This window comes from Natrix helvetica (assembly GCF_964273705.1).
Source record: "Natrix helvetica genome assembly, chromosome: 2".
NCBI classification, from domain to species: Eukaryota; Metazoa; Chordata; class Lepidosauria; order Squamata; family Natricidae; genus Natrix; species Natrix helvetica.
In genome coordinates, this window is record NC_138552.1 from 24,415,652 (window position 1) to 24,433,128 (window position 17,477).

Below are 17,477 nucleotides of genomic sequence, written 5' to 3' on the forward strand. Positions count from 1 at the left end.
ATTATTATTATTATTATTATTATTATTATTATTATTATTATTATTATACAATACGATTGTATCACAGCGGCCAGTTGTTTCGACGGATTTGGCATTGATTACTAGTCGGGCCCCACCCAGGGGTCTAGGACGTCGTAACATATTTTCGTAATATATGTGCAGATCCAAGTAGTGCAGCTTTTTGCATTTGACTGATGGTGATTTTGTCAAGTTTTAACTGTTTTAAATGTAATTCCAGTGCTTTTGGAATAGCACCCAGTGTGCCAATTACCACTGGAATTACCACTGCTGGTTTGTGCCATAATCGTTGGATTTCGAATTATTATTATTATTATTATTATTATTATTATTATTATTATTATTATTATTATTACGACTACGACTACGACTACGACTACGACTACTACTACAACAACTTTATGAGTTTCATTTGGATTTCAGCTACCCAGATGCTAGAATTGAGCAAAATATACAGTATCTGTGGGCTTGTGTATAAGTGTGTGTGTATGTAAATAAAATAAATACAAAATAAAAATCTAAATAAATTATAGAAGGAAGTTCTCTTTCAATTGAAATTGACTGAGAAATGATGAAAACCAGTTTTTTTTTTTTTAAAAAAAGGTCTATTTAAATGCTTGCTAATTATTCCGTGCCCCGCTCAAATTAGATATTTATATCAGGAAGTAACAGTAGGAAAATTCAGCTGTTACTATTCCCCTGCTTTTACCTGAAATATAAATTAAAATGTTAGAATGTTAACTAGCATAATAAGGTATTGACATATGTGAAACATCAAACGTCAATTAGTTTTTGCATCTAGAATCTGTATAATGAGCCAGGATACCAGGAACCAGAAGATAAAATTTGTAGATTAAAATTTCCACAAAACATCTTACCTATTGATTTTATTTTGCTTTGAAAGTGTCCATGAGCTTACCATGCATTTTTCTGTAGAAAACTATGAGAAAATTAATTTATAATGTAAGCAGACAGGGTATTTGAGTCTAAGAAAGAACAGTTTGCTCAGGCCTCTATATTCATGGTACTAAAGATCAGATTCCAATAGGATTTAATTTAACTGAAAACCACAATTCAACATTGCACAAAGAGCCACATTGCTTTAGAGATTTTATATTAATTTGCAGAAAATTTCTATTCAGGAAAATGCTAATCTTTCTCTTTGCGTACCTAGAAATCCATATTACTATAGCTATCAACTGTGTTTGAGACTACAACTCCCATAATTCCCTTCCAGTGTAGGTGATGGGTCTGCTGGCCCTAAGAAAGGTAACAAGCTGAAGACTGTAAAAGTAAAAACAGCTTGCATAAAAGGGCATTTTGATAGTTGATAAAATATAGATTTTGCACTCAAATAATTCCAGACACAATACTGTTGTCTATTATAAAGATTAATAGCATCCATGCTTGACTAGTGTAATGCATTCTATGTATTACTTTCTGACTGATCTTGAATTTCAATTAGCACAGACATCAGCATTAGGTAGTCTAAGAAAGAACCAGAAAAGACCATATAGGCCTTCTCTTAGCTGCTGCTTTTTTCTCTGGATAAAGCACAAAGTATTGACTTTGAAGTCCTAAATGGTATGACTACAGGCTACTTCAAACTTTTTCTTCATGGCTACCCCTGCCCATCCTCCCAAGTCCAATCTCCAAGGTTCACTGAGGTCATCTAAGGAGGTTCAGCAGTAGGGGCTTGTCTCCGGTGAGATCTCGGGGGTCAAGCTTTCCCTGTAGCTGTCCCAATTTTTAAAAGGCAATCTTAGCTGAATTAAAAAGGCTGACCTCATTCTTGGTTTTTCCAAAAAGTCTTCAAAACGCATCTTTTGGAACTGTTCTTTTTAACTTGTGAAGATTTTAATTCTTTTAATATTCTTCATTTAATTTGGCTTAATGTTTTTTTTTTGTAAGATGGCTGTAAATGACTGATACAACAAAACACAAACAGTTCAAGTGAGTAAGCAACTAAATAAATAAGCAATGAAAAAGAACCCACAACTTCCATTACAGTAATAATTATTTCATTATTTCAACTATTTCAATCAATTTGTCATTCAGTTGGTAAGTTGTGCCTGATTCTTCGTGACCCTATAAATCACCGCAACCAGGTCCCCCTCTCTTCCCCTGTCTCCTGAAATTTGCCCCCCAAAACAGCAGTTTTCATTTGGAGTGGGAGCAGAGGTGGTATTCAGCTGGTTTGGACTGGTTCAGGTGAACCGGTAGGGAAAATTTTGAGTAGTTCAGAGAACTGGCAAATACCACCCTTGGTTGGCCCCACCCTACTGCCCCGTTATTTCCTGTCCATATTCCCTTGGTTTTTAGCTCAGCTGATTCACGTGGCAGAATGGATTGCCGTATCTCAGCTGAGCTAAAACAAACAACTCAGCTCACAAGTGCTGACCCCGAGGGTGGTCTTTGAGTGATGCGCGCGAACGCAAAGCATGCCCTCATAGAACCTGTAGGAAAACATCTGGAATCCCATCACTGAGTGGGAGCGAGTAATCTTATCTAGGACAGTGCTTTGGGGAAGTTCCTCTCCTTGAATGATGTGGTCCAATTTTGATTCTTTGCCGGGCTACTATTTAACAAACTACAAAGCAAAATAACACATTTTCAATTCAAATCTGCTTAAAGAAAGCAATGCTTTCTACAGCAGAAGTGTTTTTATGAATAATTACAGGAAATGTTTTTTTTTTTAAAAAATGGCACGATTATGAAAACTGTGAACAACAATATAAATAGTTGATGCCGATGCTATTTTCTGTCACACAAAATCTGTTTTTCTATAGTTGGCAAGGTATTCAAAAGATGTAAAATGATGTTCATTCATGGAATAGAGAAATAAATAAGTACCAATCTTGTTATTTAACTTATTTTTTTAAAATGACAATTGAACTGTGGATTAATACATTATTTCATGCTTCCTGATCTGCGAGTTCTCAAAATTGGCCATATTTCTCTTCTCGTTTTCTTTGCCTTTTCAATCTAGCTATTGTCTAGTTAAATAGACAGTTATTGGCTATTATTTTGTTAAGAATGCTCCTAGGCCTAGGTTGGCCACAGAAACATTATTGGAAATGTTGTGTTAGAGACAGATATTTTGCTTGTAGCCATGTTTCCATTTGTTAATTATTAACTAAAATAATCTTTGTAATGTTAAAGGCCAGTGGAGGAGCTCATGGCAGACACTGAGAGGAACAAGTTCTATTACAATCCCTGAGTACTCAATTTGTATGTTGAATTTATAAGCTGTTTCAATTGTTGCTAATTCTTAGGAGCATACATAATTGAAACAATGCATAAGAACAAATAAGAAAAGAATCAAATACTTACAACAACCGAAATAAATCATAACTATACTACACACCCATAACTAGTTATAATTTATTAGCTAAGGAACAATAACAGTCCATTAATGATAAACATATCACCACTTAAAGAAGAAACAACTTTATAAAATATCCACCTCCAGTGCCTTTTGGGATTGATGGGTTTAATAGTCCTTTGCCTATCTAGAGGGACCACATGGATCTTGGAGGAATACTATTCCAGAGAAAGGAAGTACAGGAAGCAAAGCAACTAAAAAAACTCATGGATATCATTGATGGAGTTCTCCTAACTCTTCAGATTTAAATATGCAATTAAACCTGAACACCTGTTGTATGGTAGAAAACCAAGTTTGGGAAAAAAAGAATTTGATATACAATACAATACAATACAATACAATACAATACAATACAATACAATACAATACAATACAATACAATAGCAGAGTCTAGAGTCTAGTCCAACACTCTACCTAGGCAGGAAACCCTATACCGTTTCAGGCAAATGGCTATCCAACATCTTCTTAAAGACTTCCAGTGTTGGGGCATTCACAACTTCTGGAGGCAAGCTGTTCCACTGATTAATTGTTCTAACTGTCAGGAAATTTCTCCTCAGTTCTAAGTTGCTTCTCTCCTTGATTAGTTTCCACCCATTGCTTCCTGTTCTACCCTCAGGTGCCTTGGAGAATAGCTTGACTCCCTATTCTTTGGGGCCACCCCTGAGATATTGCAACACTGCTATCATGTCTCCCATAGTCCTTCTTTTCATTAAACTAGACACACCCAGTTCCTGCAACCGTTCTTCATATGTTTTAGTCTCCAGTCCCCTAATCATCTTTGTTGCTTTTCTCTGCACTCTTTCTAGAATCTCCACATCTTTTCTACATCGTGGTGACTAAAACTGAATGCAGTATTCCAAGTGTGGCCTTACCAAGGCATTATAAAGTGGTATTAACACTTCATGTGATCTTGATTCCCTCTGTTGATGCAGGCTAGAACTGTGTTGGCTTTTTTGGCAGCTGCTGCACACTGCTGAATCATATTTAAATGGTTGTCTACTAGGACTCCAAGATCCCTCTCACAGATACTATTGTTAGCAAGGTAACACCTATACTGTACCTGTGCATTTCGTTTTTCTTGCCTAAATGTGGAACCTTACTCTTTTCACAAATGAATTTCATTTTATTAGATAGTGCCCAATGTTCAAGTTTGTCAAGATCCTTCTATATCTTAAGCCTATCTTCTGGAGTGTTGGATATAAATGTTTCCATAAGCACTACCTATCTACAAGAAAATCTACCTTCCTTCTTCTCCTGCCATGGTTCTTAATGCATATTTGAAGCCAAACAAACTGGCAACACAACTCTTCAATGGTTACCAGGAAGATGGAATATAGCTATTACAGGCTGGAGAAATAGATAACAAGAACCAATTTCTCCTCTTTCTTAATTTTCTTAGGCAGAAAAAGTACAGGCTCATATGATACGAGAGTTTGTGGTTCTTCTAACTGTAAAACTACTTTAAGCTGGAAAGAGATTGTAATTGGTATGCTTAACATGCATAGCTAATATCCTAGTATAATTTTTCCAAGTAGGAGCATACTTCAGAATCTCATAGCTCAAAACAGAGTAGAACATTATGTCTCTTAAATATGCAATTTTGAAGCGATATTTGGAATAACTGCTAGCACAGAAAGGTTGATTTCTTGGAAATGTGGTTCAAATTATAACATGGGTGAAAAATACAAGTTAATCTCCTGAATGGCTCCATAAGTCTATTAAGATAGCTTTTAAAAAAAAGATATTTTCCCCAAGCATATTGTTCAATGGAAAGTTTGCAACACAGCAGGAAAACATGATGAAATCCAGAATTTATTTTATTTATACTACTACTTTCATGCATAGGCTCAATAATTAAAGCTTTAACACACTGTGTGTGTGTGTGTGTGTGTGTGTGTGTGTGTGTGTGTAATAAAACTGTATAATGCTATTTGAGTTAGAACGTTTCATTTTAAAATTATTTCATTTAATGACATAATTCATTTCATATGCTATTCCTTTACTGAGGAACTTTGGGAGATGAAGAAGACACATTTCAAACATCATTAGAAGAAGACCAAGGCCTTTGTGAATGGTTTAGTGTATGGTGGGATTCAAATAATTTAACAACCGGTTCTCTGCCCTAGTGACCAGCTGGATAGGTGGGGCTCAGTGGTCATGTGACTGGGTGGGTGTGGCTAACTCAACATCACTCACGTGAATGGGCGTTTCGCCTTAGCTGTTACAATGTAATAATGATTAACCGAAGAGGCAGTTTCTGTAAGTAGGGCAATAAAGATTAGGCTAAAAACAACACCAGAATGTTTCCTTCCTGCCTTCCTTACAGGATTAGCCCTGTAAAGTGGAAAAACAAACAAACTGAGATTTCTTCCAACAACCTGTTCTCCAAACTGCTAATACTGAGAAAGCTAATAACCTGTTCTCCCGAATAGGTGTGAACTGGCTGAATCCCACCACTGATGTTAGTGGTGGGTTCACCATCTTGTTCTTTTCTTATCCTATTTATTTTTGTTGGTTTTATGTTTCCTGAACTATGTTGTATTTTTTTCTACTTGTCATGTTATGAACTACCTAGTGTCATTCTAAAGACATCTCCTAAATCAATTAAATTGAATTCATGTATTAACTTGTATATTTGTACAATATATTTAGAATATCCTTTCATTTACTGATTCTTCAAACACAGGAAAAGGTAGATTGAGTGCTTATGTTGGGCACTTATTAACTTTACCCAACAAATCTTGAGAAACTAATCTCAAGTGAATTTGGGGGAAATTTGAAATTGCCAGGAATTTTTGAAATGTGCAGGACTTGGTTTGCGAGTCCTTAAATAGATCAGTGGATTAGCTGAAGAACAATCTAACTCTTACATTCTAGAAATGATATCCTGCAGATAGTACACCAATTTGCTGATGCTAAAATATGGAGAGGGGAATGTTAGGAAATGGCATCTGTTGGGCACAACTATCATGTTGAAGTTTAATACAAAATTATTATGTCTTTCAGATTGCATTATTTCAAATTCAAAGTGAAGTTTAGTGCTCAGTTGAGGAAGGCAAAAAAAAAATCTGAAAAAGAATTCTTTTTTCCCCATTTTCAGTTGTATCATTTGATGGATGTCTGTATTTATCAGCAGTCTTCACTACTTCAAACAGCCACTTTTTAGTCAACTTGTCCCAACAGAATCCACGAGGCCAGTTCTCTTTTCAATGACAAGCACCGAAACTAACAAGATTTGAAACTAAAAGAGTACCATTGCTAAAAATTACCTTCTCTTGATACTGACGTCGGGATGAATCCAAAGACTGAATCAGGGCTGTGGCATGTCCAACAAACATTGCGTAACAGGTGGCCCCCACAATCATGCTCAGCATGGTTATCCAGAGATCTGACATGCTCACAGGGGCTCTGGCTCCATATCCAATGCAAAGCATATGGCTCATAGCTTTGAAGAGTGCATAGGAATACTGCTTCCCCCAGGAATTATTCTGTAAAAGAGGAAGGGAAGGGTGAACAGAGAGAAATGCTTGAGAACACAGAACGAAGGAAACTAGATTTAGGAGGAGAACAGCCTTCTTATCCAGAAAAAGCACCCCTGTATTACAACCTTCATAAATAAATAAAGATCTTGGAGAAGTAGGTTGAGATTCATAGAATCACAAATCAGGCATTTACACACCATGAACTTTCCTCTTTCAAAAGGATGGCAAGCAAGTATTCAAGGGTCTCAGAATTTATAATGCATTTTCATATACGAAAGATAAATGCTACATACAGTATGTATTACAAAAGTAGTATATGTTTATTTGCTCACACACAGAGACATGGGTGTATGTGCTATCCATGTATGTGTGTATGTTTATGTATGTATATGTATATATGTGTGTAAATACATAAACACAGAAATGCACATGCACACTAATGTATTAAACTTTTTAGATAGAGTTGACTATGCCATTAGAACAACTGCCTGTATCTTCCTCTCCTCCCGCCCCTTCAGGTAATATGTAGCAAATGTTGATAGCACAACACCTGTTTGGTACAGAACTCATAAAATTATAGGAATACATCCTGCTTTGGGATTCTAATTTGATGGACGCAATACAAGTTATTCTGAATTCTTTCACGGGACACAAATATCTATGAAGTAAAATTAGATAGCCTAACTTTATCGAATCCGAGATAATTTATCTACTTGAATTATCATAGTTTTCCTTGAAATGTTCACTTTGGTGAAGACAAGAAACATAAAATAAAATGCTTGAAAGGGAATCCTGAAATCTCAAATGCTCAGATAGTGCTCTCCTTCATGCATCTTTTTCTACCAGTTGTATTTCATATCCTTTAATTCCAATGTGGTTAATTCTTGGGGGGGACGGACCTCTATCCAGACTCTTCATTTAAATATGTCATATCACAAATGTATTTTGTTGGGGGAGGGTTGATGGGGGTGTGATAGGCAACTCTGTTTCATTCCCAACCTTGTGGCATTTTGAAGTCCGCCCTATACCTCTAAAATCCTCCATATCTTCTATGGATTGTTGCAGAGGCTAAACAACAGTTCAGCAATGGATATAGAAATCTATGCATTTAATTGAAATAGTTTGAAAGGTTTTTTTTCATACTGGGAGCAATGCAGTGGTGGATTCAGCCAGTTTGCACCTATTTGAGAGAACCGGTTGTTAACTTTCTAAGCAGTTCGGAGAACTAGTCATTGGAAGAAATCTTATTTTGTTTTTTTTCCACTTTGCAGGGCTAATCCCGTAAGGAAGGCAGGAAGGAAACATTCTGGTGTTGTTTCTAGCTTAATCTTTATTGCCTTGCTTACAGAAACTGCCTCTCCAGTTAACCCTTATTACATTGTAACAGTTAAGGTGAATCGCCCATTGACCTGAGTGACATTGAGTTGGCCACGCCCACCCAGTCACATGACCACCAAGCCACGCCTACCCAGCTGGTCATTAGGGCAGAGAATCAATTGTTAAATTATTTGAAGCCCACCAGTGGAGCAATGACATTGGTTGAATACATAGAAACAGATATTTTCTTGCTATTTTCCTTTCTTCTTAACCCCTCAGGATCAATCATGAGAATTTAAAGGCCCAGTATAATTGTTCATTCTAGTTACTGAAATCAGCAAAGTATAAACTAGAAATACATATTTCCAGTTGCTTAATGCCTCTTTCAATAATAGTTCACAAAGAAATAATTGGGTTTTTTTAAAATAGAAAATGAGATCATTATAACCAAATTTATTTTTGTTTGCATGGGTTCAAACATGAACATAAGACCTCAGCATGAAAAATATTCAGTATTGGGATGCATGCAATATATTATGTCTATTTTCATAACCAGGATTATAGGACATTTTTCTTAGTATTAATAACTTTTAAAGGCTTCTGAAACATTGATAAATTTAGAAAACACTTTCTGTTACTCAAAATCCTACTCTTTTCTCCTCAAAGGGAAAAAAAACAATACACTATAAATGCCATAAAGAAGGCATTTAATTTCTTACTTTACAGTTATCACTGCCTTCAGATTAGTAGCAATCCATTTTAACTGAATTAAACAGAGAAACATTAATTCAAGGAGGGAAATAAACTATTAAAGACAGTAATTGTGACAAATACCAGAGCTGTTTATCCGAGGATTGATTATATAATCAAGCCTGAGGGTACCAGAAAATCTTCACATTTGTAAAAAAGCAGTGATTACTGATTATTTGCAATTAATCTACCAAGTCTAAGCCTTAATTTAGAAGTCTTCTTCAGCAAACTCTATTTAAATACAGCTCTGTTCCATGTTTAAAGGTCTGTTGTACTCTTCTTAATCAGGAAGAGGTTTCCTTCTAAATATTGGCCTCATGCAGCTAAGGAATAACCAAGGAAACAATCCTACTTTTGCTGGGAAATCATCTGTGGAAACATAAGATGTCCACTGCTAGCAGAGAAAAGCATTATATCTTATTTCACAATAACTTATACTGATATTCATGAGAGTCTGTACTACTGTTGAAGTTCAGCAGTTGTAAACTCCAAAACTGAGCCCATTCGTTCTTCAAAAACTGGGCTGAAATAATGACAGCTGTGGGATCAGTACTGTTACTATTCTTCCTTTGAATCCAGTGGGAGAAAAAAGAATGATGGGATTGTGCCCAGTTTTTGCTAAGTCAGCGAGCCTGCAGGCCAAGAACACAACTCTTCCATTATCCTACAGACTCTGCCATCATCACTACAACATGCAGGTTTGAAAATAAGGTTTAGATTTATTTTTTATTTTTTTTAACAAAATTTTTTATTGGTTTTTCAACATTTATAGGGAAAAGGGTAAATGGACAGGTATATAAATTATGGCAGTTGCAAAGTGTGACAGGCGCCCCTCTCTCCATACTCATAGTATACATTTATATATAATGCATTGGTATATAATTGATTACAATCAGCATATTAGTTCTGTTACTAAATTCAATCAGATTAGACATTACAATATAAAATCCAGATATAATTCCATTATCACTTTCGGTCAGTTTATAATAATATGATTTTCTTGTTTATTTTTGTGATCTGAGTCTTCTTGCTATTGCCCCATCTCCCTCCACTGGCAGAGCTCTGGCCCCTCCCGTGTCCTGCGTGTCCGCTGTAGTGTCTCGTGTTTTTTCTAGGAGTGTTCTGTTTTTTTCCATAAAGGCCTGCGCCTCTATGGGTGAATTGATTCTAATTCTTGTCTCCTCCCAGAATATCAGCATACCTTCAGGCATCAACCATCTAAACCACACCCCTTTCTGGTATAATTTATTCGCTAATTGCAAATAATTCTTCCTTTTTTCTCTAATCTTCTTAGGGATCTGCTTCAGAATGGTTATCTCCATATCATGGTATGTCAATGCTTGCCCCCTTTGTACACCCAGAATTTCATCTCTTGTGCTTTTTCTAAGAAATTTAATGTGAACCTCCCTGGGTACATTGTGAGTTCTAGCATAAGCTGAGTTCACTCTATAAACCAGGTCTATATCCCACCCCATCTGTTGTTTTTCTTTATGTGTGTAATCAGCCAGGATGTTTATCATGATGTCCCTTATGTTTTCCCCATCTTCTTCTATAACATTTTGAAATCTAAGGTAATAGGACATTCTCTCAAATTCTATTTTCATCTGTTGGATGTCAAGATCTTTGTTCCCTTTCTGCGCAGCTTCTACCCCCCCCCCCTCACCTCCTCCACCCCCCCTTCCACAAGATTCAGTCTTTATGAGTTCTTATATATTTGGGCTTGATTTTCTTTAATTTCATCTTTCATTTCCCTTAGCTGTTTCTTGATTTCCTCCTGGCCCTGTAAAATTTGTTGAAGCATTTGTTGAAAGTCCATCTCTGTAGTCTTATGTTGCATCAGTTCTATTATCTTTGACTGTGTGGCTGGACTGGATGTTGCGGATGTTGGAGCAGAAGTGGCAAAGCCAGGTTTTCCAGGAGGGGGTCTTTTGGATGCCATCCTTTATAACGTTAGAAGTTCAGTCCAAATATGAAGTAAACAGTTAGAAAAGAAGGGTAGCCAGGTGAATCTGGGAGCAGAAGAACCAGGCAGAAGAGAGTCTCTCCAATAAGTCTGGAAATAGATAGAAAATTTCCCCTAGAAGGTTTAAAAAATACCAATCCACAAGAGATTCCTCTGGGAGACACGGAGACAAAGACCGGAAGCCTGAATTTTAAAGGTGGAGTCAGGTTTCAGAGTTCATAAAGACAACGGAAGTGTGCCATCTTGCCCTGCCAGTTTTGGGCACAGAGGCATAACAAAGTTTTAAAAAGTTCCAAAAGTCCTCAAATCATTGTAATATGTAGGATTAAATTGAAAAGAAAATCATCTCAGCCTGAGTGAGGCTTCATTTGTTGGCTCTCCCCCCTCCTCCTTCCCCGGGGGCTGAGAGCAAAATTGTTCCTCGCCGCTTGTCCAAGGGGGGGGGGGAAACCCCCTCCCTCCAGCCGCACCTCCAAAATGCTCCGAAAGTTATTTTAAAGTTTTAAAAGGCTGAGTAAATCTTCATGCAGAATAAGGGATGAAGGGAGAAGCAACCTCACCGCACTGCAGCTGCTTCCTTCAATTGTTGCATTCTCCAGTCGGCTTATAGCGAGGCGCGAGGCGTAGGAATGCGAAGCGCCCTCCGAGCTTGCTCCCCGGTGCCTTGGGCGCGCGCGAGACCTCCCGCCGGCTGCCGCCGCTGCAGGAGTCCTCCGCGATGCCGCCCCTCCGGCAGGACCCCTCTGCGGGGTGTCCTGTGCCCCCCAAGGAGTGGGGAAGCCCACCGGGGAGCCGGAGCGGGCAAAGAGCTGCCCGTCGCCGCAGCCAGCGGAACCGGAAACCTAGATTTATTTTTTTGTCTGCTATATCCTACTGGCTCTTCTGTCAGTTCACTTCAATAGATCTTACTATAACAAAGTTCGGTTAATTCGAGGCCTCAACAAATACACGAATCTTGATTCAGATATTGTTTTATATGCCTGGTTTAGAGAAGGTGTGGATAATCAGGATTAACCATGATCAAGTTAGTGTCAATCCTGGAGCCATCTTGGAACATCTTCAGGGTTGCCACAGTGAGGCTGTATAGAACTGTGGGAAAGGGAGGGGAGAGTAGAGATAGCTGGGAAAATATGTAGCCAAAATAATATTCTTTCTCCTGAGAGCCAAGGACGCTCTCATCAGCACGTGGCGGGGGTGTGGATGGGAGTCATCTGGGTCTGGGACTGGGACCTGATTGGGGCATATGATGGTTGTGTGTAGTGGGGGGGAAGAACTTTAGATTTTGATTTGGGTGGGGAAAACCCAGAGAGCTCCAGAGTCTGGTTTTCACCAGCTGTGGCAATATGACATGCCTAATAAATCTATACTTTGAGGAAACCTCTGGCCTTGGAGTTTTGATTTCATCCGGGCTGTTACTTGGAACCTTGAGAGTTAGATTCTTTCTTCTTAAAAAAAAAAGGGGGGGGGAATCTACACATGTACATGTACTGTGTAGTACATAAAAACATGATAACAGTATCTGTTATGTTGTTGTTGTTAGTTGCGAAATCATGACTGACCCATCATGACCCCATGGACAATGTTTCTCCAGGCCTTCCTGTCCTCTATACCATTCCCACAGTCCATTTAAGCTCATGCCGACTGCTTCGGTGATTCCATCCAGCCACCTCATTCTCTGTCGTTCCGTCCTTCTTTTGCCCTCAGTCTTTCCCAGCTTTAGGCTCTTCTCCAGTGAGTCCTTCCTTCTCATTAGGTGGCCAAAATATTTGACTTTCATCTTCAGGATCTGGCCTTCTAAAGAGCAGTCAGGGTTGATCTCCTCTAGGACTGACCAGTTTGATCGCCTTGCAGTCCAAGGGACTCACGGGAGTCTTCTCCAGCACCACAGTTCAAAGCCCTCGATTCTTTAGCACTCAGCCTTGTTGTTTTGTTATAAAACAGTGTTATAACTTGAGTTGGGTGGGGTTACTCCTAGGGAAGCCTCCTGTTGTTAAGCAGATCAGTTCTATTGCCACATGGTCGCTTTATTCATTACCACCATTCATCCATACTTTGACATTCAAAGGCAAATTGATTTTCAAGGTTGAAGGCTGTTGCCTAACTGAAGCTATCCTTTCTTTCCTTCCGCTCTTTGTTACAGCTGGATAGCTCCAGCTGCTACAATCTGGTAGCAAAGATCTGCAGAATTGCTATTGCTTCAAAGCAGATGCTTCTGCTAGGCTGAAAAGTGAAAGCAGATTTATAGCGGTTTCTTGGGATATTTTGAGCCTAAATACTTAATACTTAAACCTAATACTAAATACTGTTCATTTGTTGTACACTGGTATTTTCACTGGGAAACTCATGCTATTTGCAGCATTCATGAACAAAATGATCTTTTACAGGGTTAGCTCAAAACAACCAAAAACTAGCTGTAAGGGGATGGAAAGTTATTTGTGGCTCTGGTATTTCAAACACTACATAATTATTTACAGCGTCAAGCTGTAAAAATATCTATTTCTAATTATCATATTTAATTCATGTATTAAGTTATATGATCATAAACATAATTTTCCCCTGTTTTTCTCAAGAATTAAGTACGCACTTAAGCATAAAAACTTGCTTGGTCATTCTGAGCCAGTCATTCTCTTTCAACCCAACCTATTCACGTGGTTGTTATTGTGATGAAATTGGAGGGGAAAAGAGTATGTTTGCTGCCTTGAGCTATTTATAAAAATAATAAAGGCAATATAAAAATTAATTTGTTGATTAGTTAATTAATTAATACTGGCAAATAAAAAGCGGACACGTCAATATTCTGGATTTTTTTCTACTTTACAATCTAGACTACAATCCTGGTGATTTCCCATGTAAGTACTAATCAGGTTGGAGCCTTCGTAACTTTTTTATCATTTTTATTTTCATACTAACCCAAAGTTATTAGATATATCTACCTAGCTAGACATTAATTAAAACAAACAAAAAACCAAATAAATCAGCATAAAAACACAATGTAAGGAAAATAACATATTCTCAAAATGATTAAAAGGATGAACAACATCCTTTGCATAACATTAATTTTATAGAATGTAAAATTTAAATTTCAGACCCCTAAGAGTTTATTCCAATAAGATTTGAACTTTAAATATCAAAGTTTGAACTAGTGGATCAAATAATCATATTGATGTTGTCAAATAATTCTAATGAAGCTACTCAGAAAGACATAAATTAAACACAAGAGTAGGTACATTATACATGCTTTGATCTTATACTCATTTTACTGTTTAAGTGTTAAGGGAGAAGAGAGGAAAAGAAGATCAAGAGAAGAAGAAAAGGAAGAAACATCTATGCAGCTGGATTTGATCTAAAGATTGTCTGATTCAACAACCAATGTCATAAGGAAAATTAGATCCCAATGGGAAACTTGTGTGGAAGACATTAAGAGTATAAACCTCTCTTGCTATTATTATATTAATAAGTGTTCCACAATGAAATGGGAAATATATAATGTGAAGCTACCATGGCCAATAGCCACTGATAGAATATATTTTACTGATTTGTCTAATCCTCATCAAAAGATATTTGTGTGAATAAATATTTCTCATCCATCATCTTGTCTATTTACTTTCATTAGCTCTAGTAACATGAAAGGGGGGAGAGATAAGCTGCACATAACTGCATAAAAGCATTTTAATGCTCTTAGAAATATACTATGAAGAAAAGCAACAGTAAAAGGCCTAAATGTGTGGCTATGTATACAAAAACATATCCTCTTTTTCTTGAATTTATAGTCAAAAGAGATAATAACTATGATGATTAAAGTACCAGTAAAATAAAGGCACCAAAAAGAAACGGATCATTAATTAAATCTGCAGAACAGGTTTTACATTTCTGTTCATAGCTACATCAAAATAAGAGCCCAACTTAATTTAGTGGTGCTTTCTTCTCACTAAAGTCATTCAACTTATGACATAGTGATCAATCTTCTTCTTCTTCTTCTTCTTCTTCTTCTTCTTCTTCTTCTTCTTCTTCTTCTTCCTTCTCCTCCTCTCACTCTCCCTCCCTCCCTCCTATATATCTATCATCTATCTGTCTATCTGTCTGTCTGTCTGTCTGTCTGTCTGTCTGTCTATCTATCTATCTATCTATCTATCTATCTATCTATCTATCTATCTATCTATCTATCTATCATCTATCTATCTATCTATCATCATCTATCATCATCTATCTATCTATCTATCTATCTATCTATCTATCTATCACCTATCTATCTATCATCTATCCATCCATCCATCCATTGTCTGTCTGTCTGTCTGTCTGTCTGTCTATCTGTCTATCTGTCTATCTGTCTATCTGTCTATCTGTCTATCTGTCTATCTGTCTATCTGTCTATCTGTCTATCTGTCCATCTATCTATCAATCAATCAATCAATCAATCAATCTATGGCAGGATAACTCTGGACGATTGGAGCAATTTCAACCAAACTTGGTACATACATGACTTACTCTTGGAAACAAATACTGTGGGGGTAAGACATCCCTAACACCCTTTGGGATGTGTGTTCTGTTAAGATATAGCCTGTTGTGGCTTCTACCATACTGCCATAAAATGGCTTCTACTGTACAGCACAGTGGAGTTGCCATGGTAATGGCTTTACAGTACCTCACAAGGGATCTCCCTCTGGTAAGGGATAAAATTTAATATTAGAAATTACATTATTTTTGAGGATAGATGTATGGATTAGGATAAATAAATACCCGGGCAATGCTGGGTTATCAGACAGTGGAATATAAAACAAGAGCAAAGCCCACTCCCTACTAGCACTGATGTTACCTACTTTGGGTAATGAAACATTTCAAGAAAACAACCAAGCTCAGAGAATAGAAAGGACTCCTCATTTCAATCCCGAGTTACAAATATTCTCCTTTATCAGTAGTGACCTTCAACAAAAGATCTTTGTCAGCTGAAATGCATCTTTTCATTATAATTAGAAATGCACACTATCCTTACAAAAGTATTACCACTTTACCTGTTACTATGAGCTAGAACTTTCATTAAAAATAATCACAGTCTTCAGCCTCTCCTTGATATCTTGTCTTTTTCTCTGGCTTCCTCTATGCTGTTTTGTCTTGGGAATTCTGTTGCCTACAACAAACTCTATCGAAGTCACTGCCAAAATTAATTTTTAATGAAAAGAAACTGTATTCAGTCAGTTTAATTAATTCAGTTTTTGACATGACGTTATTCAAGTTTTGTCTTGTTCTTTTCCATTTTTAGAAGTATTGGCCCAGTGACATATCCATCAAAACCTTAGCTAGCTCCTCTCTAAAATTAGACTGTTTGGCTTAGTACTTTCCTTCTCTTACACCTTTCAATTCGACTCCTTACAATTCTGTTTTAGCACATGACATCAGGCTCAATTCCTATCACAGCCAATGGGTCAACACTTTGTCGATAAAAACAACAACAACCAGATACTATACTTGCAGTAAAACACTAGGAAGTAGGAGAAAAAAGAACAATGCAAATGTTAGGTGATGAAGTCTACTTTATGGAATCTTAGGATGTTGTTAGGACTTCCAGAAAACTCCAGTTCAGTTTTTACAACATGTGGAGAATCAATAAAAATTTCTTTGCTTAAGACCTGTCTGCCTTACTAGGTAGCCCAGACCAGAAACATGGCCAGATAAGCTAATTCTACTTTATTGTAAAGCTATCTTAAGAAAATCCTGCAAGTCTGAAAGCACAATTCTCATGCTGTCACCTTCACAGTGTTAATGGTTCAAGCCCCCACGCCCCTCCGCCATGGCAAACCCCTGCCGGGGTTTGACACACAGCTCAATAATGTAAGGAGTGTTCTTCCTGCGTCACTTGCTCTCCCCGCTATGCAGCTCTAGACTATGATCCCTCTTATCTGATTATTGGTTAGGAAGCATCTCTTCACCTTTTCTACCAAGGTTATTCCCACATACCACTACAGAATACAGATGCAACTAGCATGTCCAATCACCTTGCCAACAAAAGTGCGTATAGTCAAGGCTATACTTTTCCCAGTTGCAACGTATGGCTGTGAAAGTTGGACTATAAGAAAGGCCAAGCACCAAAGAATTGAGGCCTTTGAACTATGGTGCGGATAAGACTCCTGTGAGTCCCTTGGACTGCAAGGTGATCAAACTGGTCAGTCCTAGAGAAGATCAACCCTGACTGCTCTTTAGAAGGCCAGATCCTGAAGATGAAACTCAAACACTTTGGCCACCTAATGAGAAGGAAAGATACACTGGAGAAGAGCCTAATGCTGAGGAAGATTGAGGGTAAAAGAAGAACGGGATGACAGAGAATGAGGTGGCTGGATGGAGTCACCGAAGCAGTCAGCATGAGCTTAAATGTTCTCCAGAGGATGATAGAGGACAGGAAGGCCTGGAAGAACGCTGTCCATGGGGTCGCAATGGGTTGGACATGGCTGCAACTAACAACAAGAAGAATGTCCAAAACCTAAAGATGACTGGAGCTATTGTTCAATAATATCTGGACGGTTTGATTTTTCAGATTTCCTTACAAAAGAATGTTTTCCCTTCTGTTCAA

At 37.6% G+C, this 17,477-nt stretch overlaps 1 protein-coding gene across 1 annotated transcript in view; it reads right to left on the reverse strand.

The window, feature by feature from the left end:
- The window catches only part of HCN1 (hyperpolarization activated cyclic nucleotide gated potassium channel 1), a 187,967-nt gene that overhangs the window by 40,403 nt on the left and 130,087 nt on the right, over positions 1-17,477 (reverse strand). The window contains exon 4 of the mRNA XM_081944075.1: positions 6,673-6,891. Coding sequence (XP_081800201.1) covers positions 6,673-6,891 — 219 coding nt within the window. The remainder of the gene's footprint in view (positions 1-6,672; positions 6,892-17,477) is intronic.